The 27,466-nt window shown below is 38.8% G+C and overlaps 1 protein-coding gene across 1 annotated transcript in view; it reads left to right on the forward strand.

Moving 5' to 3' along the window:
• The first annotated feature begins 2,120 nt into the window (after positions 1–2,120).
• The window catches only part of HNF4A (hepatocyte nuclear factor 4 alpha), a 42,440-nt gene continuing 17,094 nt past the window's right edge, over positions 2,121–27,466 (forward strand). Inside the window, exon 1 of the mRNA XM_053452893.1 lies at positions 2,121–2,811. Within this exon, the coding sequence (XP_053308868.1) occupies positions 2,763–2,811 (49 nt within the window). The 5' untranslated portion in view covers positions 2,121–2,762. The remainder of the gene's footprint in view (positions 2,812–27,466) is intronic.

The following is a 27,466-nucleotide window of genomic DNA, read 5'->3' on the forward strand; positions in this document are numbered from 1 at the left end:
ACAAAGGGGCAGGGCTAGCCCGAGTCAACCTTAAGCGGGCTAAGAGTAGGAGGGGAAGTGGGTGGGGAGTAGGTATGGCCAAAAGCTGGTCCATTGCCTGGAGAGAGAGGAAAGTGACGCAGAGATCGAGGGAACAAGCGCTTCACCCGGAGACTCCTGGTCAAACCCAGAGAGTTCCCAGGAATGCTGATGAGGAGTATACCATCGGGGAATTAATTGTATGAAGTCAAGAGAAGCACATTGGGTGCCGCTCTTATCCAGCTGTTGGGTTCTCGTTTTAAATCCCTTATTGTTTCAAAAATGACCTGGAAATTACATCTCCGAACAAAACTGTGGATAAGAACATCGGCCAACCATTTTCCTCTCTATGTAACCTTCTGCACAGCTTTCCAAAAGGAACTGCTTAAGGCCGTCGAAAATGTGTCTTTTTCAAAGAAAATTTACTGATCAATGGCAACATTGAGTTTTCCCACTTTGCAGGCAGACCTTTAGTTAAAAATGGTAATTTTTGTGTAATTAGCAGAAATAGAAAACAGGACAGAAGATTTGTTTAGTTTTTTTTTTACTATTGTTATTTTTTATATATATAAACTTGTACTGCTCTGCACTGAGGCTACACAAGTTAAATGTTGTTTGATTTTAGTACGGTAAGGAAGTTTGTATATGATCTACATGGATATATATATATATGTATGTGTGTATATATATATATATATATATATATATATATGATATATGTAATATATATATATATATGTAATATATATATATATATAATTAAGACTCCGGTTGTTGTGTTTGATCATCGTATTGTAAGCTGTGAATTCTTCAGTGTCATTAACCCCCCATTTAAAAGCATGTAAATGTTCTTATATCATCGGAAGCACTTATTATTAGTAAATTATACGTCTGTAAGTTATGAACGTATTTCTCCATAATTTAATATCCATATGCAATATTATTGTAGATTTTTCCTCTGCTCTTGTGCATATAATAGTTTAGGGGAAATAATATTTTGTGTAGATAAAATTGTCGCTTAACATTATTGCACGTAGCCGGCACGGCAACAACGCCTACGCCGGCGTAAGTTGTATTCTCTTAGTAAAGCGGGAATTGTTCACCATGAGAATTTTACCTGAATCAAAAAAGCAAATAAATCATAAAAAAAATTACATTTTTTTTAATTATTTGAAACATTTTCGAGATTTTAATAGATTTTTGCAGATTTTACATTTTCTGTGCGTTTAGAACAGAAATCTTCCCAGCATGCACCTGACTTCCTTCTCCCATTTGGCCTATTTTTTTCAATAAAATAATCTATAGAATATTTGAAATTTGTCTTATATATAACTGAAAAGTTATAGTTTTGTAAATAATGTCAAGTTCTCTAAGTGACAATTTCTCCTTAAAAGAATACATTTTCTATTGAAACACCTGTTTCTCTTCCCTAAAAAAATACCGAATTTACAGAAATTCTTACATTTGGTTTCCAAAAATTATTAATTGTAAAATATTGTATATTTGTGTATTTTATTTTGTGTTTTGTTAGCGGCGACAGAACAGACCCACAAATTGTTCCTTCGGAAGATTAAATCTCTCTCCCTTCTAACTAAGAGTTTTAGGAATTTTTTAGGAATTTATGTTGTGCTGGGCAAAATACTTATTGTCTTTAAAATAATGTATAGTTCTGTTTTTTTTTTATATTGACTGTATGTAAAATATTAGTAATGTTTATTATGCTCATTGTGAAATATATGGGAAGAATCATTTAGATTTGTCCGAGTTTATGTGTTTGTATAAATTAATAAAAAGAAAATTAAAATATATGAGAGGCACATTTTTTTATTTATTTTTTTACCTTGACGTAGAACATTTTAAAGAAAAAAAAATGTTCAATGCATCGACAGGATTTTAATATTTGAATTAATAAAATCAAAAACAAAAAGAGAAAATATGCAATTAAAAAAAATAAAAAAAAACCATAGCAGGGATTTACAAGCACAAAGAGCGGGGGGGGGGGAATAAATAAAAATATGATGACAGCAATATATAAATTACTTTACTGCCCCATTTTCCAGAAATTGACAGTGGCTCTAAAAGTTAGAGCTCCATTCCATATAAAGTGGGGCATCTATAAAAGAAAGTAATGGCTGCTATACATATCATTATGGCGCATGTACAAGATATAGCATTGTGCTTATTCAGGGGAGTGCGTTTTAATGTATCAAGCATCTCAATTGCCATGATACCTGGACTTTTTCTGCCCTACAAACCTGTTGCTCCTTGTTTTTTTTTTACACAACACCTAGATTTTTTCCCCCCCCACGCGTTTCGCGAACCCATGAAGACCCGTGACGATGTTCATACACCGGAGCGCCTTCGACATTCCGATAAACATTTTTCGAGTTGGCCGAAGGGTGTCAGCCGCAGAGCAGAAGAACGCTTTCTGAGTCCTATTTATTTACTTAGTTAGTTAAGGTGTGAATCAAACCAAATGTACCTGCCCAGTAAAAGCCATGTTTGAGTTTCAGGCCTTCCTGTTTCTATGGTTACAACCACCGTGTAGAATTGTCTGTACAAGGGATTGGTTACTATTTAACATCTACTCCGGCATTAGCCCTGATTAGGAGAATCAATATGATAACAGGCACCGGTGCGTACCCTCCCTTATTTTACAACACCTTCCTACTCCTTCCTCGCCTACTCCCTGCGCTGCCTGCATATGCGGTGAACTCTCTTGTAAAACTGGACGGAAGGAAGAAATGGTTAACGTCCAAACACAAATGAACGCCAACATGGATGCCCCGTACGGTACGTGAGCTTTTCCATGCTTAATTCTTTTGCGAAAGGGGGGATTGGGGAGTTGTCGTCGTGGTAATGAGACAAAATGTCTGTCATCAGGAAAATGGATACATAGTAGAACACGGTTGACGTTTGGGAGTTCGCACCGCGCTCGAGAAAAAAGTGCAAATAAAAACCCCAAAAAAACAGGGAATATATGTCCTCCCGTAATCTTTTTCTTTTTAAGAAACCCGAGGTCGGCGTTTTTCAAACGCAGCCGGCGAGAAGAACTTTGGCCTTTTTTTGTCCGCGATGTCATTTCAAAACGAAACAATTTTTTTTTTTTGTCTCGGCTCCTCTCGAGGCTGTAGGGTAAACATTGCCCCAAAAAAAAATATGAAAGAGAAAGTGTTAAGCCGTACGTATTAGACACAGGTACAGCCCGTCCTGCAACCACATGTTTCTGGCTTCTGCGTGTTGTCGTTAGGGAAATATTTCTCACTTTTATATCAAACGAAGAAACTTAAAAGGGAGGAAATATTCACCTAACGCAGGAAAGCCGAGAATAAACAGAATAATTTGGATTTAAAATAAAATATTTATTAGCTAATATTTAAATCATCATGGTCATTGGCAATAATGCATAAAAACATTTTTGGGGGATATTTTTTTATTCTTGGCCTCTAATTATTGCAAATTTTGTTTCCTTTCATTAAATGGGAGTTTAATGATATTAGTGATACATGTTTTTCAGTCAAATGTCTGTATATCATATTTGTGCCAAATTATTTTTTACGTGGAAGCTAAAAACTTTTTTTTTATTTTTTGTTTCCTAAAATATTTTTACCAGTTTAGACATAAAATAAAACACTTTATAGAACTTTATTTCTGTATTCCAATACCAATGTTTAAATTATGTGTTAGGTATACAGAATGGGTTTTTAATGTAATTGTTAATCATCCCCAATCCCAATTGTACAGAATAATAAAGAATAATATACATTTACTTCAAAGAGAACCCAGTACTGCATGCGAACTCTATAGAATAAGTTCTTGCCACCTTCTGCCACACTTAGAATCTCTGAACGGGTATTGTTTTGCTCCTGTGGTGGGGTAACTATAGGGGGCGCAACCACAACCTGGGCCCTCTGATCTAATGGTTGGCCAAGATGGTTGACTTGGTCATAAACAGTGTTTAGTAAATCAACTGATGATACTCAGAGGTGTATTTACCTTGGGGGTTGTTGTTCTCCTGGGTTAGGGTTGCCCCCCCCCAGTCGTCTCCAGTAACAATAAAAGCCAGTGTAAGCCTTTAAGGAACGGGGCGCCGGGATATGATGTCATATCTTGGCAAGCAGTCGGAAACGATTCTGAGCCTCCATAGCTCCACGCTATCCATTGCGTAAATAAATAGGCTGGTTGAGGCGATCTCCCCTGTAACCGGCCCATTCTGTGGCAAGACACCAGTGGGCTTGGTTGCGGGAGAGGGATATCCCCCATGATTTTGTACCAGAGAGGCTGAGGGCCCCTGGGTGTAGTCCGCCTAAGCCAGGATCTTTCACCAATGATGCTCATTGCAAATGTCTTGTTCCTGATCTAATGTGGCCTAGACAAAGTGGAGAGAAGCCCTTGTGTGTCGTCGGTGGGGTATTGGAGTGTGAGAAGATGGCCTGGTTTGGTCAGTATCCTCTGTCCATGTTCACTGACTGAGAAGGTCAGACCACTGAAGGTCCCAAGTAAGACCATGGCTTCAGGGAACACATATATTTAAAGTTTAGACTTTCGCAAGTGTCGGTGTTCAAAAAGTAGTAAAATCTAAAAGTTTTTGCTGTCTCAGGAAGAAAAACTCTCCTCATCAGGGCCCATGGCCTCATGTAACAATATTTTATGGGTCGTTGCTCGAGACCCTAGGACAGTCTCTGTCATAATGGGTTATTGTTTGACTTTTTATAGCGTTCAATTTGTAACAGCTCGATGAATGATTTGCACTTGTTGATAACATATCTTGTTCCTCAATTTATTCCGTGACCGCAGGGAAAGGTTTTTCACGCACCTTTACGGTTCAGGAGGAGCTCTCCGCGGACCTAAAATAATATTTAATCGATCGAGAAAATAAACCGATATGAAGAGGTAGAGCGATGAATGGATAGATAGAACGATAGGTAGGTAGATAGATCAGATGAGTTCAGTTCTTGTACCAAAACCAAAAAATTAATTAATAATAATGATAAAATAAAAATAATAATAATAATAATTAATCTATTGGAAGAAAATAAATCACATATTTTGTGTATTTAGCCATTTATGGTTCTTTCACCTTTCTGGAATGCGATCGATATTTAAGAAATGAGTCATGTTTGCTTTTTGAAAAAAAGAAAAAAAAAAGAACAAAAGCACAAAAAAAAACCACCTCTGTGTTTGCATGATGAATTTAAATGGCATCCCTAATGGGGGCGCGCATGACTCGGACAAACCAACCCAATTTCGTTGCGATTTCATTGTTTCCCTTATCTAATGCCGAGGGGAAGCGTTCCACACCCACCGACATATGGTACAAGCATGCGCTGCTATATATTTGCATTGTAGGGAATTATCTTAACATTTTATTCCATCTCTTTAAAACATCATGCGAATTTTAGTTCAGGAGTTGGGTAATCCCTCATCAGCTTTTTCGCCCATTTTTGTTTGGCTCAGAGTCATGGGATTTAGTGCAAGCTGTACTTGAGGCTTATTTATGGTTATTTATTTTTTTTGAGTGGTTCAACGCCTTGCGACGGCCCTGTTTTATCATATCCCTTGAATGTCTGGACTGTAAGAAGCGCTGCATACATTTTTGGGCATTATAATATTTTTAATAATAATAAGAAGAAAAAGAACAATAATAATACTGATAATAATATCAATAATAATAATAATTAATAATATTAATAATATCAATAATAATTAATAATATTAATAATAATAAATAATTGTAGTTATTATTATTATTAATAAAATTAAAGTAAAAAATAATATTTTAAGTTTAATGCTATTTTTTAGCCACAGACACACCTCAGCTGGTATTGGACACATTCGAGGCCGGTGCCTATTTGTTTTTAATTGCACAGAGCATCTAATATATAGGTATATATAATATAAATGTAAATTATATAATATAAATATAAAGGTGACTTTAAATGTTATTTGTAAATGTGAGGACCCTCTGTAGTCGATTTTGTTGCAGCTGCTTCATATGGACCTTCTCAAACTGCCTTTTATTGGGGCCATAAGCTTGTGTTAATATCCATGAGAAATAAAAAGCTTCACTGGTATTGGTGGCCCCTGATTACTCATTGTGACCCGACCGGTGGGTGAAGTCCGGTTATCGGTCTTACAGGTAAAATCACTTCCTCAAATTAACGGGCAAACCAGGTAACCCGCTCAAGAGACAGCTAGACAGACAGGTGGAACCACAGATGAGACAGCAGTGATATAGAGCGGTAGCAGTATGTCCAGAGCAGGACAGACACTTCCAGAAGGTGGGTGAGGCCACAGATGAGACAGAACCACTTGGAGCGTGTGAGAAACCAACTAGAGAGACCAAAAAGAGTTGGAGATGGGCTTATGGATACTTGACATCAAAGCTATGATTTTAGGGTCTCAACGTCCAACCTCACATATGGGAACATGCATTTTGGCCAAGTACGATTTGCTCAACCATACTCTGTGAACATTTAGTTGAGATATCTCTCAAGGCTTGGCTGAAGGTTACAAACCATCTCCAGGTTCTTCTGCAGCTCGCTGACGTGGAAAGATCAGTGAAAGTGAGATCCCCAAAATATTAAAATTCATGGAACACACGCATATACATTCAACACTAATTTATTGGAGGACAACAATGAAGAAGAGAATGGTCATCCAATACAGGGGCACCTTTATTATTATGGATCCTCACATTTTATAAAATAAATACACATAAAAATAATTTAAACATGTCCCCACAATGATTTTTATCTGACATGGCACAGCTCTATACATTGGAGATCCAATGTGACATTTTATCGCCTTATACTATGCAGCCGCTTTGTATCTTGTTGGTTTTCCAGGTGGACGCTTCAAAATATTTAAGGTTTACCTAATTTATTTATAAAACTGTAATGGCCCAATTCAGACTTTCTACTTGCTTAAATGTATTTATGATTTTCCTGTAGGCACCTGTATATATATATATATATATATAAATGTGTGTGTGTATAAAATATATACCGTATGTGTAATAAATGGATGTGTGTGTGTAATATATATATATAAAATGTGTGTGTGTACTATATATACCGTATGTGTGGGTAATATATATATGTGTGTGTGTGTAATATATATACCGTATGTGTGTGTGTAATATATATACCGTATGTGTGTGTGTAATATATATGTATATATAAGATGTGTGTGTGTGTGTAATATATATACCGTAATAGTGTGGGTAATATATATATATATATATATGAGTGTGTGTGTAATATATATATATATAAGTGCAATAAATATATGTGTAACATATGAGTGTGTGTAATATATATGTGTGTAAAATATATACATGTGTGTGTAAAATATATACATGTGTGTGTAATATATATATGTATGTATATATATATGTATATATATATATGTATGTATATATATATATATATATATATATATTTACATATATATATATTAGTGCCTATATGCATTTTGTAGATAAAGGGTAGGCGTGTATCTGAGGTTGTAAATGTTCCCTCTTATCTCTTGCTTCCTTATCCCCTCTAATAAATTTTTTTCCTATCTACCATTTGTTTATTTTGAATACTTCCTCAACCTCGCTCCGTAATTTGCTCAGTAAATTTGTCTTAGGTTTCTCGATTGCTTTCAAGATGAAGTCACCTTTTTCTCAGCAGTTAGTAGTGCGTCAGATCCCATTTGTATTCCTTCTCCGCCAGGTAGACATCTAACTTAAATGTAGGTGGTCAGTTAGATTAGGTACCTTTTAGTGTTGGATAATTGGAACAGCCTCCCAGCAGAAATGGTAGAGGTTAATACACTAATGGGATAGGCATACGGCTCCTGAATCTAAGACGAGGCCACGACTGATTAAGGTTTGAGTCTTTACAGCAGGAGAAACGGGCGACTAGACGGGGGCCGAATGGGGCCGGGAAATTCTTGGTATCATTAGACTGCTCGCTAGCGGGCAATAAAGGATAGAGATTTGGTGTATTTTATGACGGTAGGGTTTATAGAAACACTAAAGTCCCCTTTTCATGTAAAATACACATACATATTTATAGAAATTGTTTAATGACTGCTAAACACTGTGCATGTGACAATTGAATAAAGATTATATATGGAACAATAAAACATTGAGCATCATACCTGGGAGTCCCCCTTACGGGATGCGGGTAGGAGGTCCCGCTGTTGCCAGTGGGCGGTCCTGCTGAGGTCAGTGGGTGGTTCCGCTGTTTTTTGCGGAACACATTGCATTGTTGGAGGAGAAATGGGCGGGGAGTGGGCGTGGCAGAGGTAGAAAAGGTCCTAGTTTGGTCACCTGTCTACTGCTGTGTAGGATACAATACAACTCCATACCTTACCCAACCCTGTCGCTGTTGGTATGATATATATTAATACATGTAAATGCATATTTATATATATATATATATATATCACTGACAGATATACTTAGTGCTTTACAGTCTACAGTACAGCAAAGGGAGGTGCAATAAGAGAAGTCATATAATAAGTACTTATGAATGGGGTCCAATAGTTATGAATATATTAGGAAAGGAGGTCTCTGCCCCAAAAAGCTAATCGTCTAAGAGGAGTATCTCGGCTGGGGGCTGCCCTAGGTCTGAATCTCATTTAAATTGAAAAGAGTTTTCTTCCAGAACACCGCATGGTGCTTAGAAAGCCTCACATATTATTCAATAACAGGATCATGTTGCCATTGTGTATATTGATTGACAGTTCCTCCTACCAAGAGGTTCTGCAGCAGCTTCAATCTTCTTGAGATGTACTCACTGATGGAAGATCTAAATGCAAGGAACATAAATGAAAAGTAAGATTTCATTGAAACAAACTTAAAACTTTTCTAAAGACACTAACAAATCTACACTACCATGAATGGCCTGGTGGTGGCGCCATATACAAGGATAACTGAAAATCAATCTGCGTTACAATGAGCCTTTAACCCTAGGTTAGCTCATCCCGTTATTTTTTTGACTCGCCCGTCTAAATTCATAGCGCACCGAAAAAAATAATAAGAAAATTATTGCATTTTGTTTTATAATATTCATAACTTTATAATATTCATTAAAAAAATATATATATATATAATATATTCCAGAAATACATTGGAATTAAGGAAATTATGGGCTTTTTTAATATCCATAGCTTGAAAACCTAACTTTCATCAGATGCGCTATATATGTCTTTGGTCTTAAGTTATAACACCTTTTGATAATTGGATAGAGGCTGTACCCAGCGAATGCCACCAGAGGGCAGTAGTGCATTAAGATCATTATGAAGGTGATAGACCTTGGCTTATTATTTTTTAATGCTCTCTTGTCATGATGTTTTTGAGCCACGTTTTTTATTTTGAGAGTCCATTATATAAAAGACTTAAAGCACAATGTTCTAGTTACTACAAATCACTCTTATTTGTATTTTATATGTCAATAGCGCTAACAGAGCCCACGGAGCTGTACACAGGGCAGATATACGTAACCGTTATATATTACCATATTACCCTGGGGCAGTTCTCCGGAAGCCAGAAGGGGAGAGTTTTAGCTATATGGCCCCCCTACTGCTTTTCTTTTTAAGCATACGTCACCCAAGATCAAATATTTTGGTCATTCTCACTCTATATGACCCTCCTAATTTTTTTTTATTCGTTTTTTTTTAACACCAGTGTTTTTGGCTAGTGGAGACAGCGGTGTAGATTCAGCCATGGACAGGGGGCTGCACATCTCTACATTTGGTTCACTAGACCGTGATTATACTTCCAAGATAGACTTTCTCACCCCAAGCCAATAATTAACGTTAATTCCCGTGCCTGATATAAAAATAACATTAAAAATCATTCTGAGTATTGATTATGGCCATACCTTGCCCCAAAGAGGCTGCTGATGGGCTGTTGCTACAGAACCCCAAAAAGCTTTTTAAGAGTTTCTGTGTTGGTTTTAAGTTATTAAGAAACCAAAGGAAAGAATAAAATGATAATCGCATTACTTTGCCATCTACAAAAATACAAAGACACTTGATATTTAATTAGGAGCATTTTCCTGCCACTGATTGGCTGCTTTAAACAGCCAATCCGTGGAACTGAACATAGAGGGGGCAGTCTGCTGCAGCTTTTAAGCTACAGCTTCTCCCTAAAGTAAGTAATTTTTTTTTTTAGCAAGTTTAAAGTATACATATTACCATACTTACAAAGTACTTTCATAGGCTCTCTACGTCCCTTTAATTAAACGACCAATCAGCACGAGCCAAAAAAAAGGGGGTGGTATTTTATGAGTTTATATTTTCCCTTTCTGGCATAATTTCTTTCCTCAATAAAATGGACTTACTTTGGAAGAACCCAATAACTCAGATTACCCATACCAGCAGGCTAAGAGTTAACGACTGTGACTACCTGCACAACTTCTCACGCGCCCTGCACCTCACCCCCCCCCCCAAAAAAAAAAGCTTCACATCCCAACATTTGTAAAACAATGTTTATCCAGACACTTTATTGCACCGAAAACGCTCCAAAATATTTGCAGGGAGATCTGGGGATTATTCCGTTATTTGGAGAAAGATTGGAATCCCCTCGAAGTTCCGCGAAGCTCTGGTAACGCATTATACGGGACCTGTCACACTTTAACTTTCTTAATCCTTGGTCCGGTCTTTGAGTTCAGATGTCTTTAGAGAAAAAAAATAAAAGACTTTTTCGGATCAATAATGAACTAATCTAAAAATGTATAACCCTCAGACGAGGTTTGCTGCCGTAAACTGTTTGGGGGTCATTTCATTCTTGTACCTTCAATCCATTCAAGAGAAAGAATGAGACACCTTGGGGTATATTCACCAAAGGGAGACTCGTGGATTCAGCCCCCTCACTTCGCCATTCATTACGAAGGGCCAACACTGGCAAGTTCCCCCAACATCAAGGGCTGAGCTGGCCCTGCATAATGTATAATTCAATGAATGCTGAGAAACACAGGGCCAGCCAAGCTCCTTCCACAGCAGAAGCTCATTGGAGTTGGAACTTCATAACCTACATTGAAGTCGACCAGTTGGAATCACGACTCTCTCTTTGGTTAATAAACCAATTTATCTCAATTAATGAATATGGACCGATATATCTCTGTTTTCATCTATTTTTAACACAGATCCAGGTCTTCTCTCCCAGCGTCTGGAGGATCTGTGTCCCTTAGAAGATAAAGGCCCTAGTGGTCTATCATCTTAAAGGAGTTAATGGGACCGTTTAATGTCCTGTGCAGCTTTCCCCCCAAAACTATGCATATTAAAGTATTTTATGAATATATTTTTTTATTTTTCATTATCAGCTGGCTTAAAATGAATTGCATTCCTTTTGTGGGTTAAAAACATCACTTTAGTTCTAGATAAAAACTGCTACTTTTCACTGCCTGCCCCCCTATAAGCCTCGGTTATGAAGAGAATTAAAGGATTATTTGAGTACGGAAGCATTCGCTTTAAACCAAGATACACGAGCCATTGTTCCTCCCCGTATCGGTGGTTACTGGGTAGCACCGCAGCGCCGCAGCGCCTCTTCTGAAGCAATGCCACTGACAGACCACCTTCCGAGACATGAGGCCAAATCGATATGATATCCCCCATGCAAACCCCAGGTAGGAAGGGAATGTCTTATTTATGCTATGAGTGTTATGAGTTGTTCAGATGCCCCTGAGGGGCTTAAATGGAATGTAAAGAGGTTTTACTTTACTGAGGTAGTGGTGGAACAGCCTCCCAGCAGAGGTGGTAGAGGGTAATACAGTGGGGGTGTTTACACATGCATGGGGTAGGCATAGGGCTCATGAATCTAAGACCGACGACTGATTAAGGTTTGAGTTTTTGCAGCCAGGGCCGAATAGGGGGCCGATCTGCCGGCAGATTCTATGTTTCTATAACAGAAATAGCTGGTTTTTTATAATGACACGGTATAGAAAGTGGCTTTTTAGATGCAATTTCTGATCTATAGCGTTCAGGCAAACCAAACGCCGAGACCCTGCCAGCCAGCGAACACTTATGGCAAATATTCTCGTGAGAAATAAAAAGGCGAAACAAGAAAGAATTATAGGATTCTCGGGTTTAATCTTCTCTGTTAGTTTTCAGTTGGGCCAAATAAGGACAAACGTACAAAGAAAAGCTGTGTGACTGGAAAGGTGATTTGGTAACTTGCAAGCGATACAATTCTGCTTCCGTAAAGTGCCAGGGGCTGACATTGGGATTTTTTTTTGCCCAGAAAAGCCGTGATTTGTCCCTCTGCCAGAAATATTAGCTGAGAACTATACAATACATAGAAACATGCGGCCCCCGGCTAGTCGCCCGTTTCTCCTGCTGTAAAGACTTAAATCTTAATCAGTCGTTGGTCTCGTCTTAGATTCAGGAGCCGTATGTCTATCCCATGCATGTTTAACTCCCCTCACTGTATTACCCTCTACCACTTCTGCTGGGAGGTTGTTCCACTTGTCAACCGCCCTATAAGTAATGTCTGACATTCTGCGGCCAAAGGGCTTTCTGTTGTGTGGTTCCATGGGACTGTTCGGCTCTGAGAAGTTGGAGCATTCATTGGAGCAAAACAGTCACGGCTGTACTGCTCTCTGGGGCAACCAGAGTCTGGAACCGAGCAACACTATAGTAATCCCAACAGGCACGGAGTAAACTGGCTCATAGACGGGGCGACACTGGTCTGTCCCATGGGGTACGGGCACTGCCGTTTTGGCGTACGTGGCTAGCATTGCCCACAGGAACAAGTCCCGATGAGTCGAGACAGATCAGCACCATGATCCGTCGTCACCTACGGTGTACAGTCTGGAAGGAGGCAGGTGAGTTTCACCATAATCCGGGGCTCCCGAGGATCTCGAGACTTCAGAAACAGTCCTAAATTTCGGGTGACTGCGTTGAGATGTCACAGGGAATGGCGGCCCACCATGGCCCTTGTTTGCTTGCATGTGCAGAGGCCACTTAATGCATTGAGCACGATAGGCCCCAATCATATGGACTTCTGTTGGGGCAACAACACACAGGACTTTCCTGCTTCTATGAAAAGATGGCCGCCATGATGGAAAACCAACCCCCCAAATGACGGACCTTTGTCTATCGACCACATGGACATTTGCAGGGCTGAGGGGCCCTCTCTTTATATTAAGCTACTGCGACAAAGCCTTTCCTCTGAGAAATTCCCGACTACACACCAATAAACTATATAAAAAGATGAAATATCATATTTACATCAAATTGGGATTCTTTTTTTTTTTAACCAGCACCAAAAGTGTTGACTTTGTGAGGATTTGACCAAAGCTGCCATTTCCAAGCAGAGTGATGAAAGCTGACGAAAGTGACCTACAGTAAACGGATTTTGTTAATATTTTAACGGAAAAATGTTTAACAATTTTTTAGAGAAAGTTTTCAACTAAGTGACAGAAAAAAACAATAATACAATTTTATTTATTATTTATTTATAAAAAAATTACTTTAATTTTATCTACACTGCTAAATATATAATATAAATATATAATATAAAAAATATATATATATATATATATATAAAACAAATATTAAAACAATTATTTTAAATACCAAATATTCTGAGTTCCAAAAAAAGGTCATCAGGGGAGGAAAGAGGGACACAGGGCTTTGGGACCCAAGAGGGACTGCCTTTCTTAAAGAGGGGCACTTGGAAGATATGCTGTGATGTCATATATAACGCGATGTCATATACTACAATTAAGGTTAAATTATTTTAGTGTGTTTGGTGATAAAATTCGTTGCTCAAGTTGAAAAAAAAAACTAATTAATCAAAACAATGACTTTTTGGAAGTTAATACTTCCACAAATGTCAGTTTTTTAAAGATTTTCTTTTCTTGTTATGCTCTCAATTTTTTTTAAAAAATTAGGTTAATGATACTTGTACAAATATCATTTTTTCATGATTTTTTTTCCTTGTCATGCATTTATTTTTTACAAACTTCAGGTTAATGATATTTGCACAAAATTGAATTTTTAAACACTGTTTCTTGTCCTACATTTGATTATTTGTTTTACAAAAATGTATTTGCTAGCTCAGTGGAATAGAAGACTTAAAAAAAGAAAGCATTAAAATATTTTTGTTTAAACTATATTATATTACATATTTTAACCGGAAACAGAATATATAAAAATTAAAATGACTAAAACACATTTCTACTTTGAACCAAATTAAGATTTAACGCTCTGTAAATATTTGTAAAATTTTAAATATAAGAATTTCCATTTTTAAGTCAATTTTTTTAAAATTAGAAAAATACAAAAAAATATTTTTAAAAAAGAAAGGCATACAAACTGTGTATAAAAATTCTGATTTTACAGATTTATTTATTTATTTATTTAATTTTTTTTTTTTTTTAACAGATTGGGGTTGTTAGAAAAAGATAAAAAGGTAACAATGATTCCTAACGAGACTGTCCCTTTAATGAGAAAGTCGTTAGGGTGAGACGCGCCTCGGCATGTCCCTGAGGCGGAAGGAAAGTTTACTTTGTGAGCGCTGTGTGTTTTGTTTCATCCGTGTGTCCTTGTCCAAGCAGACGAAGACCACTTGGACTAATCAACTTTTTGCCATGTTGATTAGATTACAAAACCCACAATGGCTCTCAAAATGTATAAAAACATCAAAATAAGGAGGGGAGAGTAAAAGAGCCCTTAAAAAAAAAGAATACAAAGTCTGCGTAAGCAAAAAAATAGTATATATTGGCATGTTAGCAAAAAAAAAATATTCAAAACACACAACATTTTTATAAAATATCGCTCTTGAACCCCAAATAACAGCCCAAGGAGGGGTCTGGAAGGCCTGCTTTGAAAGCAATAAGCATGAGACGATTTGGCTGAAAACCTAAAAAAAAGAACTAAAAAGATATAGACCACAGACCTTACGTTTTTGTGAAAAAATGAAAAAAATTAAAACACAAATTTTGCTAATAACAATGACATTTTGAAAGCACATCTTAAAAAACCCCACAAAAAACATTACGTTAATTTAATACGTGGTTTTATCCTCTAAACCATAGATTCCATAGAAACCATATATACCCGGTTTTAGGCTAATGGGATAATCGTCAATATATTTTTAGTTTCGATAAGCTTTCGCTGCTGCCATGGCAACAAATATTTCCGACCAATTACATAGCTCTCTTGTCACATGACTTCAGACTCAAAAGTCTTATAGGAGCAGCGAATCCCTTTTTTTTTCTTATTAATACACTTTTGCTTTTGATAGCGCAACATTTTTTTTTCTCCCCTTTTGTCGCATGATTAAATCTAAAAGGGGCCACAGTTTGGATGTTTTTGGGCATAGTTTGGTTGTTCAGATGTGTTGTCCCTAATGTTACATTTTGCTTTACGGAGTAGGTAGTACATAAGTGGAACATCCTCCCAGCTGAAGTGGCCAGAGGGAATTTAAACAGGCATAGGATAGGCATACGGCTCCTGAAGCTAAGACGAGACCAACGACTGATTAAGGTTTGAGTCTTTACAGCAGGAAAAACAGGCAGACTAGATGGGGCCGAATAGGGCCGATCTGCTGGTACATTCTGCATTTCCACCAGCGCAGGTAACGCGAAGGATTTATACAAACCCCCAAAGTACCGCATGTTTTAGCGAATTAGAAACATATTTTTTGACCCAGTGACGGGTAGAACTATTTTTGTACTTATCAGAAAACCATCTGCAAACAAACGGGGGGTTGAAGGCTTTTTTTGTATTTCCCTGCGCAGAGTGAAATCCGGCTAACCTCAGATCACCCTGTTTACGATTTACTTTCAATATAAAATATATATATATATACATAATAATAATATGATTATAATTTATCTTTATATAATATATACATATATATTATAATTATATTATAATTTACCTTTTATATATATATATATATAATAACGTATATTTTATTATAATAATATAATTTATCTTTATATAATATATATATATATAATATATAATATATATTATATATATTATAATATTATTATAATTAACCTTTTATATATATAATAACATATAAATTATAATAATATCTTTTATATATTTTATATATATATATATATAATAATAACATTATAATAATTTATCTCTAAAACAACACTTGTGACCATATGTATTGTGTTCATCAGTCATCATAAATATACTGTATGTAACCCAAATTATTGTGACGCCAAAATACAAAGTGACTTGTATGTTAACGTATCGACAAAATTCCAACTCCCAGGCACATCAACCAAGAAAAAAAATCTCTTTTCGTGGCACCTGTAAGAGAGAAGTTTTCTATTTTCTGTTACGCCACCTGCTAGTCCTTACAGAACGGTAACGACACCTAGAACCATAACTTATATTTTATTTACTTTGAAAACTCTCTGTAATGCTGGGCTATTAAACTGTTAAATTCTGAAATTTCACATTTTTTTGGTGAAAACTGCTGGCATTTCGCTCTCATATTGCTTAAAAATACCATTCAAATCTCACTTGATTCCGAATACAGAAGGAAAGAAGATAATCTCTGATTTAACGGTTCCTAAAACCACTCAGGATCGTTGCATCACCATTATCTTTAAATTCATTACTAGTTTGAAGGACTAATGCTTAAGAAATAATGAGTATTCTATAGTATAGTATTCTAACTATCCTATAGAAAGCTACGGTGGACACAAGATCCTTAAAAATTGGTGGCCTTACAAATTTAGCTACTTGCAACGAAAAAAAGGGAATCTTGTGTTCCTCCAATGCAAGCAGCCACGTTTCGGAGAACATTAAAGGGTTAAAACAAGCAGTGAAGCAGGTGACTCTATTATTTCGGATCTTGTATAAAAGCCTTTTTACGCTCGAACATCGAAAGCCAGGGAAACAAGACGTTCTAAAATACAACTCACCTTCTCCTGCTCAAGAACCCAGAAAAGGAATCCTGAATAATATCCTAAAGAGGGGAAACGCAGAGCAGAACGACCGTCCAGAATAAAAGTCGGATGTTCTTCTGACAAGTCCAGTTACCAAACTAAGGAAAGTACAAACTTCACAAAAAGAATAAATAGATTGTTACTTCAAATGGAGTTTGGTCAGTGGTCGGAGATGCATATCCTACAGCGTAGGACTTTGTCCACAAACTGGAATTTGAAATTTCATCGGGACAATGGCAGATGTTCCGGAGCTTCAAGAAAGCTGAACAGTTCAATGATGTGTTTTCTTTTTTTTTTGTTGTCCTTCTTTTGATCTTTATCATAAAATTGTACCCGATGAAGACGTGGGTTCACAGGTTAAAGGCAGAAAACCATTCAACGATTGAAACTGAAAGTTGTCAGCCATGTTTTGGAGATAGCTTAGATAGATTATTTAGGGTTTGTTACATCTTATATGTACAGATATATGTAAGTAGTCTTGTTTGGTTGGGGTAATTCAGACAATTTAGGACCTGTTCAGTGTCCTATGTAATAATAACTGTGCATGCCCAATGTCTCACTCGGTCATTGCTCTCGTGTAAGATTAGTGAAACTCTAGCATTAGGTGGGATGCGTGAAGATGAAAACACGGCTCACGTAAGGTGACTTTAACTTTGGGTAGAGGTCTCAACGAAGATTTCAAGAAAGGTGGAAATTTGGCAGGAAAGGCTAAAGCGCTGTTTTCATTAGTCGGTGGAAATATGATGTTCTCGTTGTGGAAGACAGAGATTGGAAGTAGTTAAGGCCACAGTGAGGAACCAATTAAGATCCTACATTCGACACGGGCAGTTTAATATAAGAAACAGGTCATAACTATTGGATTTCAGGCTGTCCAGCTGTGATGGGTTCCATAGTCTTGATCTAAAGCCGTACCAAGTTGTTCAGAGCTGATATCTTTGTCGCGCGGCTTGAGGAGCCCAGGGGCTTCGATCTTTGGTGGTGTAACAGGGAGATCTTCAGAGTATAACAGAGAGATCTTCCTTAAGGTCCACTCTTGGGGTCCAGATGCTCAACTTGGTGCCTTGAGTTCCCAGGAAAGTGTCAGGAATAGGAAAGTGAGATATATACCAACATGGACACAAAACCCATTGACCATGGTAGACCATCAATGGTGTTGGTACTTGGTCACCATACTCCTGATGGGACAAAGGTCTCAAGAAGGGCCATTTAAGGACCATCTAGTGACAGGGGGGGGGATGATTTTCTTTCCTCATTCCATACTAAGCTAGACATTTTGGTCAAGCTGACACTGGTCGGCCCTGTGCTATCATACACAAGGGTTATAGGGGGATGAACAAGGTCAGGGGGCATAATAAATCTTTCTGTTCCATTATATAAAAAGTCATCATTCCACTCTCCTTCAACGCTACATTGCATATTACATGCAACAGAATCATCCCTTATATCTCATCTCGTAAAACATTTCACCGTGTTAATGAAAAGTGGAGCAGGAAATGTACTCATACATTCCCTTGTCTGATTTTTTTTTTGAAGGACTTTTTAGTTGATAAAAAAACACTATTTATAATTTAATTGCCACAATAAAAAAAAAAAAAACACTTGTAGGAAGAAAAAAAGAAGAGAAGGTTGATGAATAAATTTCCCTTTTGCCAAATCCAATCATGCCCTGTTCACGAATACCTCACTGTCAGGAACATAAGTAAACATTTGCAAGGTCAACGCACTCCTATAATCCACAAGCACGCTGTGTCAAAATGTAAGCCGATTCAGTATGAATGTCTAATTTTTCACTTCTGTTTGTAAAAGTGAAAAAAAAAATGAGATGTTAGATTCTAATGTATATAAAGGTATAGCGATGTTCTGGTAAAGATGATAGTTTACCAAAATCGCATTATAATGTATACCGGCAGATAGGTAAATGAGACGTTTTCCTATAAAACCTTCACTGGATCCATTGATTTGTACACTTTGCAGATTCTAATTTTACAAAACGGCCAAAATTAAGTGGTAATAACAGGACGATGGAAGTTGGGTGCTGTAGGTTCTTCTTCTTCTTCTTGATGATGGAGGAGAGAGCAGAGGATTGGGAGGGTGGAGGTAGAGGTAGCGGTGGCAATCTCTATAGATCTCATGTACCTACTATGTCATACAAGAGAGACCCTCTAGTCGTTGTGTCTCGTGGTTCCAATACATGTTCCTGTCAATCATGTTTCACGTACACCCATACCTGGGAACTTCTGGGCTCCGGCTACCCGGAGCCTTCCCTTGCGGGACGCGGCCAGGACTGCCCACTGACGTCAGCGGGCGGTCCCATGACGTCGGTGGGAGGTCCTCCTGACGTCAGGGGGAGGTCCTGCTGACGGCGACGGGAAACACCCCCATTTAAATGGAAAATGGGTGGGGAGCGGGGCCTGTCAAGACCCGGAGGATTTGGGTCTTGACCCGGAGAAGCAGTGGAGATACGGCAGTGGTGAGAAGTTTAGAATTTTTCTCGCTCGGCCATGGAATATCTATAAACGCCAGACAACTTTCCCGAGAGTGGAGTGAAGAGTTAACAAAAGTGAAGGTCACCCGAGGTAAAGCCCATTGTGATGCCAGGCGTTAAACCTCTAAACCTTAAATTGGTAATTAATATTGAAATTAGCCAATATAAAATTGGTGGTGTTACCATGACTGATATCGAGTTATTATGAAAACATGCTGATATGAGAGGAGTAAACGGTCCATGTGACTTCCAGATATCTGCCCAGCAATTGAGAGATAAACTATCAGAGTGTAAAGAGCGTGAATATTATCTCGGTGCTATTCTCAGAATCACTGTAAAGTTTTATAAAGCAAGTGAAATGTGTGATTCGTGGGCCTTTCATTAAGTGGAGTATTATATATTTATTTATATGTATTTGTTTATATATGAACAGAGGCAGATTCATTGGCTGATTTATGGAGAATCTGCCTCTGGACACATTTTTTTGAAACTTGTCTTCTGAATGAGGAACGTAGACGGTCAACCTGACGAAGGACTACATAGAGTCTCTTGCGCCATCTGCAAAGATACGGAGCCGGATGTCCTGATTCATTCTAGGATGAATCAAGGTAGAACATTCAGGATCTCTGGCTAAGGAAAAACCTCAACATGTAGACTCCGGGTCGTGGGAGCGGCGTTCTGAAAGCCCTGAATGCCTGCTGACTTCCCCATTAACAATAGCAACATTAGTGACGCACGCATGCATGCTCACACACACACACAACTACACATCCATACATATACATATATACATATATATACTTATATATGTTTATATATATGCAAACACATATACATACGGTATATCCCACCTCCCGCCCCCGCTTACCTCTCACCGCTCCTTCAAACCCAGATACATACAGTATCTGCGACCCCTATAGTTACCCTCATACCCAGCAAACATTCTGAGCTCCTAGAAAAGAGGGCCATCAGGAGAGGAAAGAGGGGCATCAGGGGAGGAAAGAGGGGCATCATGGGAGGAAAGAGGGGCATCATGGGAGGAAAGAGGGGCATCAGGGGAGGAAAGAGGGGCATCATGGGAGGAAAGAGGGGCATCATGGGAGGAAAGAGGGGCATCAGGGGAGGAAAGAGGGCCATCAGGGGAGGAAAGAGGGGCATCATGGGAGGAAAGAGGGACATCAGAGGAGGAAATAGGGGCATCATGGGAGGAAAGAGGGGCATCGGGGGAGGAAAGAGGGCCATCAGGGGAGGAAAGAGGGGCATCATGGGAGGAAAGAGGGGCATCAGGGGAGGAAAGAGGGGCATCAGGGGAGGAAAGAGGGGTATGGGAATTTGGGGCCCAAAAAGAGACTGACCCCTACTTAAGTCTAAGCTATTTGTAAAGCTATGCCAGGGAGTAATTATTCTGATTATTTTTTACAATATATATATATACGTTACTGTTTACTACACACCCCGTATAATGCCATAATACTCATCAAAGGAATGGTAGCCCCGCGTTATATTGCTGCGCATGCCTTAGTTCGGAGTGTAATTGCAGTTTTAAAGTGCAAGCTTTACAAATTCCTGCCTTACATGTCAGTGCCTTTAATGATTACCTGTCTGAAATGTTCCCAAAAGCTGAACCCTTCACCTTTAGTTAAAGTATCTCGTTAAAAGATAAATCGTAACCCATTGTGTGTCACGACGGATATACTCGGCTCGGCAACGTTCTATGCGTGAAAGCCATGTCTGCGCTTAAACCGAAACAGAATACATACGCGTTTTACGATATCCCTAACTAATACTTATCTCAAGTCGGGTTATTGCTATCAATAAGAAACACGGCACGATAGCTCTCCGGTCGCCATTGGTTACTGTTATTCCAAGAAACCCGGTGACATGTAAAAATATGTCAAATGATCTTATTATTGTCTTTTATATTCCCTAAGACAATGAGTATCTTATCTCATTATCACAAATTACATCTGTACGGGGAACAAACACAATTGTATTCCGCTGCAGAAGAATTTTCTTAAAGGGACGGTACAGGAAATAGTAAACCTGCTTTTAAATAGTTAATAAGATTTTTTTTTTTAAATTTAATAGATTTTTTTAAAAATTTCATAGGAATGATTTTCGCTTTCGTTTACTGTCCCTGACCCCATAAAAGAAGAATGCGTAACTCTGTGAGTGACCCTAACCGTCTGTGAGTCATTTAATAGGCATTGTTTGAAAATGAACACAAATAAAGCACTTCACCTACGGAAGATGCTGCAGCCCTGCAGCTGCAACTCTCCTCCTCCTCTGTGGTCGGCCGATTCCTGCTTGAAGCAGCCAATCGCAGCCGATCGATGGGAGTGTTTTCAAAGCATGCTTAGGGAGATCTGAACAAACACCCATTCACAGCAAAAGGGCAAATACATATGGGGGAGGATTATGCATAATGCCCCCATGCATTTGCAATGGGGATACCATGATACACTATTTGGACAAAAGTGTTGGGACACCTGGTCATTACACCAACAGGGACTTTGATGACATCACATTCTAAATACATAGACATTAATATGAAGTTGGTCCCCCTTTTACTGCTATAACGGCTTCCGCTCTTCTGGGAAGGATTTCCACAAGATTTGGGGGAGTTTCTGTGGGATTTTCTTGCCCATTCATCCAGTAGAGTATTTGTGAGGTCAGGCACTGATGTTGGACGAGACGCCCGGCTCTCCATCTCCATTCTTGTCCATCCCAAAGGTGTTCGATGGGGTTGAGGTCAGGGCTCTGTGCGACCGGTCATGTTCTTCCACCCCAAACTCATCCAACCATGTCTATATGGAGCTTGCTTTGTGTGCTGGGGCGCAGTCATGCTGGAATACAAAAGGTTCTTCCCCAAGCATAGCATTGTCCAAAATGTTGGAGTTTGGTTTGTTGAGTGCCGGCAAACTCTCTTGGGTCAAGTCATCTAAAAGTTGACCTACAACATAAGACTTGGCCGGCCCATATATTACAGGTGACTATAAAGATGATCAGCCAATCGGGAAAAGGGGTGCAAGTGCATGATGGGAAATAGTGTTCTAAGTTATAATGCGATATTAAATAAACATGTTATTCAAAACTGTTCAGCAAAGAGAACTCAATCTTTAATGAAGTGGAAGGTCCTCCGGATGGTATTTAGCTTAAAGAAATGCTATAAGCCAACTATCTGCTTTATAAGTGAGCGATAAGGTGCTGACGGAGTAATAAGCTGTTTTCAGATAACCCAAGTCTTTTTATACCCCCTGCTAATGCTTCTATCAAGTCATAAACATCGGGACTCCTCCTCCTTCCAAGAATTTAAACATGTATTCTTCATAAATAACCTTGGTGTTGCATTTGTGTTTCTTGTTGTGCCTTCACAGAATCGTATTCCGTTCGTTATCTCAGGATCCTTATTTTCCCCGTGGATTCCATCTACCACGGGGGGCTGATAGCCGGTGACCATGTTTTATCTATCGTAAAAATCAATTTAGAAGAATTTATAGGAAGCATAACTCACAATGTGTGATATTTCAAAAACCCACCAACTTTTTGGTTATTTTGACTACTAACACTACAACTCTTCCTTTATGTTACAATCAGGGAGGGCTGGCAGCTTCTAGTCTGGGGGAGGGGAGTAAAGTGGCCCCCAAGTACCCAACACACACAACAACTAACACAATTACACACTTCCTTATATATTGATTAGTATGTTCTAAAACACACACTCACTCTAACACCAGACACTCACTGGAACGGAACCTGTCATCTCACCAGCTTGGGGATGACTTGAGCTGCCATGCTACTACAGCGCTACCAGTGAGGTATTCTGGCCTAGGCCGACTAGGAGCTGCTTCTCAATAGGCCATTTACAGGGCCAAGTTACACTTGGCGCAGCGTCCATAGCCTGTAGTTAAGATGGCGGCTGTGGAGTGAGCTGCTGGGTGTCCTGGGTCAGGCTTAGGGCAGCGCCAAAGGTAAATACATCGCTGGGCACTCCACAAGCTGGTCACCCCCTTTTGGAGAATTGGGACCAACCCGTCCCCCCCCGGCCAACCTGCCTCTAAGTGTCCATACTCTGGGGTCGAGTCTCAGTTTCCTCACATATAGTAAATATGGTCAGGGAGAGACATATCGACATCAACGATGGGTGATCGTATGATTTATATAATGTCAGATAATAAGGGAAAATGTGTTATTGAAAATATTGCCTAAAAAGCCCACTTGGAAGTGAAAAGTTATCAAGACGTTTTCAAATTAGTTTAATGGCCATTGATTTCTGATTAATTCTAATATTTATTGTCTCATCTTTTAAAAAAAATGACTCCCAAACTATTTATTCTGCTGGTTAAACCCCAACAGGCAGCAAACAGTTTTGTCAGCAGAACACATTTTATCCTAATCTCTCCTGATAAGGTCCTTTGAAATCCACAGATGACACAGAACGGTGGGGGTAATAGAGGTTGTTCTTTTTAACCACGGTGGAAATAAATCACAGTTTGAGGAGTGATGTGATGTAGATGGAGGTTTTGAGGCATAACATGTGACTTGGCTTCTTGGCTTTAGCAAAGTTTTTACCAAAAAGACTACCAACAAATGGGGAACTTGGGAACTGTTGAGAGAGTGAAACTGAAATGTGCTACGAGAAGCAACTTCTTGGATTAACTACGTTACCAAGTTAGGCCATGGAGGTGGACGCTTGTCTTCTAGTCCATCGATCCAGTATGGACGTGTGGGGCTCATTTATCCTGGCTTCCCACACCCAACTAGTCTTTATACCTTACCTGCCCAAACCATTGACTTCTTCTCCTTGCTGGCTGGTGATGTTGGAGGCACTTACTCCACCAGAAGATATTCCACTGCAAGACCCAACTCTATATTCACATAAATATTTACTATGTACCTCTAAAAATAGAATGATTTAATGGAACTCTGCCACATCCATTTGTCCATACATTGGGTTTACCAGCGTCTTCATGTAGGTCAACCTTCAGACTACCCTTCAGACTACCCTCATTTAGTCGTGTGGTCTCTGTGGCTCCATTTGTGTTGGAAGGGAGGTTGGAAGCTTGGAATTAATTATTCCCAGGTTCTGAGGTCTTCAATAACCAGAAAATGAAATATTTAAGAAACCGTTTCAGGCTTCATTGGAAAGTTTATCTTGTTTGACCCCTCTAGCACTCAACAATTTAATCAATTAGATTCTTTATAGTAAAAAATCTTTTGAGCCACCTCGGTTCTGATTTGGACCAACGTGGGTCTGCCTTATTACCCTGGTGATCCAGAATATTTCGGATTAGCGTTATATACACACCTGTATCTGTGTGAACACTGATATGTGTCCATGAATGGTGTTAAAGGACAGTGGATGAAAGAGATAATGGTTGACTTATCCACACTACAACTGGCCTTAATTAGAAATCCTGTTGTTTCCACACAGATAACATTTCTGGTCTATTAACTTGCTTAACGAGGGATCAAAACCAGGGTATTCGTGTATTCATTTATTTAGATTTAAAAGGGGCTTTCTCAACTAAGCAGTAATTACGGTGAGAATTTCGAGCAGGAAAAAAAAAACATCTACTTGACATTTTTTGAGAATTAAAAGTAAATCTTAAAATAAGGAGAATAAAGATTTTTATATGTTATATGTTTAAGTTATATGAGGCAGGGTGAATGTTGATCTTGATAGTGAGAAGTATGAATGCTTTTTGTGCTATGTACACAAGAAGAAAAGTATTTTAGGGCCGTTTAGGTATTTTAGGTATTATCTGGCTAATAAAATGGAAATTTGTGGTGTTTTCCAAATTAGAATTTGTTATACATACAAATAAGTACATTGTTATTAATAAATACATTCAGCTATTCTTTGTCTTCTCATAGAAGCATGTGTGTAGACATGGTGGACCTGTACCTTGATGTTTAGGGGGTCTTAAGAATGGGGGTGGGGGCATAGCCCATTGGGCTGCTCTTGCACTACGGGTCACATCCTGGAGGATCAGTAAGAAGTACTTTAGGTGACTTTCTATTATCACTGGATCCTTTCTGTGCTCATTGGATTGCCTTTCTACATGGACAGGATTAGACTCGTTGAGACTGTGAAATGGGTCTTGGGCGCGTTTTTACTGGGCCACTTGGCAGAAGCTGCCCCTGGGATGAATGTTACCAGCCCAGTCCTGAAGATGTTCTCCTTTCTCATTGTGAGTCCTTGTTCTATGTATTGTGGGCCCCAACGCATTTGTGGGATATCTGAAAGTATTACGAATAAGCTCGTTGATGAACACGCTACGGGTGGTCAGACTGGCCGTGCCAACACCGTAGGCATGGAGCCTCCAAGAAAGTGTATGCCACGTACATTCCTTAAAGGAACAGACACGTAATTATTTTTTTCTGTAAAAACTGAATTCCCTGCATGGCTTTCCTCTTGCCTTTTAATGTGAAATGTTTTGTGTATCCACCTCGCCCCCAACCCCTGTCACAATAATGATAATCACACCCTTATCTTTATTGGCTCTTTGACAAGAGGATTGTGGGATTCAGGTAAAGAACTCAGTTAACTCCTCTCCAACTCGAAGCCAACCGCAACGGGGAAAACAGCCCAAGTATTGCTTAGAACCGTCCATACTAAAAACATACATAATCATAAACATACATAAACATACATGATCCACCCATTCAGTGACAGCACCCAAGCCCCCTGTTTTATAGGCCTATGTGCTCTGTTGATGCGTTTTGTGGTCTGTTGTTATGGATCATACCATTTGCCCAGATGTTTATCCAGTATGCCAGGTGACCTATCACGGCCTGCTCAATATCTGAGCGTCTCAACAAGAAGTGGGTTTTAAGTTCTACTTTCCCACAATCCCAGGAAGGAAACTGGAGTGTTAGAGAGCGTAACGGGGCCTGTGATCACGTAAGGCGACAGGAAGTGATGTCACAACAAAGTGAATGTTGTGAATGTCAAAAAAAGCCCATTGGTCGTAATTGTCCTACAATCTGGCCCTACTCTGTCGTTTAAACTGTATTAAGCATTACTTATTGTCGCTTCCCCCGTATTATGGCTGTAGAACCCTCTGATACCCTCATACCTAGCAAACATTCTGAGCCCCTCGAGAAGGAACTTGGGTCGTAAAGATGGTCCTGAAGCTCTTAACCTGGGTTCTTGGAAGGTTTGTTTGGATACTTGTTGACATTTGGCATATAAGATTCTGCCTTCTGAGGGGCAAATACTTCCACCTGTCGGTCTGGTAACTTTCCCCATTCAACAATTCCAAATCCGAGGGCAAGAAACTCAGGTCCCCATAGGCCTCCCACGTCCACCCTATCACTCCTGCCACCTCCTGCCACGGCACATTAGTCGTGGTGGGTTTAGGATAAAAGCATTTCGATTGTTATGGCCCCCCCATACAAATATAACCCCCCCTCCCGTGCTGATACCAAACATTCAATGTTAAAACGCAGAGTTACGAAAACAGTTGTGAAATACTTGAGTGTTTTGAAACTTCCAAATTAGCTAACGTGGAGACCCCTGGAAATATTAACCCTTTTATAGCTGGGAAATCTGTATATTAGGTTCATTTTCAGCCCACATGCTGTGTTAATGTTTTTTCGGCAGGCGATCTTGCTTTGCGATTGGTGGATAATTATCGGGGGGGGTCATAAACAAACAAACAAAAAAATCTGGTGACATTTATATAATTACACAAAATTATAGACAAAGGAGAAGAAATTTTATGCTTTATTTGATAAACGAAAAATAAATCCATTAATAATAATTCATCAATATATAATTTATTTTCCCTAAAATAAAATAAATAAAAAAAAAATTCTAAAAAATATATTTTCGTTGGGGATTTTTTTTTCAATGCCATAAATACCTTTTAATGGCAAAAATTCAAGCTGCTTTTGGAATGTCGTTTGTCGTTGGCGTTAAGAGGGTTTGACGGGACTAATGGAAAGCGGGGACCAAGGCCACCAAAAACGGGACACTTGGTGGCACAGATAGCTTCACCTCTGAAGCGCTATTTGTAACTTGACAACTCAATGA

This window comes from Spea bombifrons, chromosome 13 (assembly GCF_027358695.1).
Source record: "Spea bombifrons isolate aSpeBom1 chromosome 13, aSpeBom1.2.pri, whole genome shotgun sequence".
NCBI lineage: Eukaryota > Metazoa > Chordata > Amphibia > Anura > Pelobatidae > Spea > Spea bombifrons.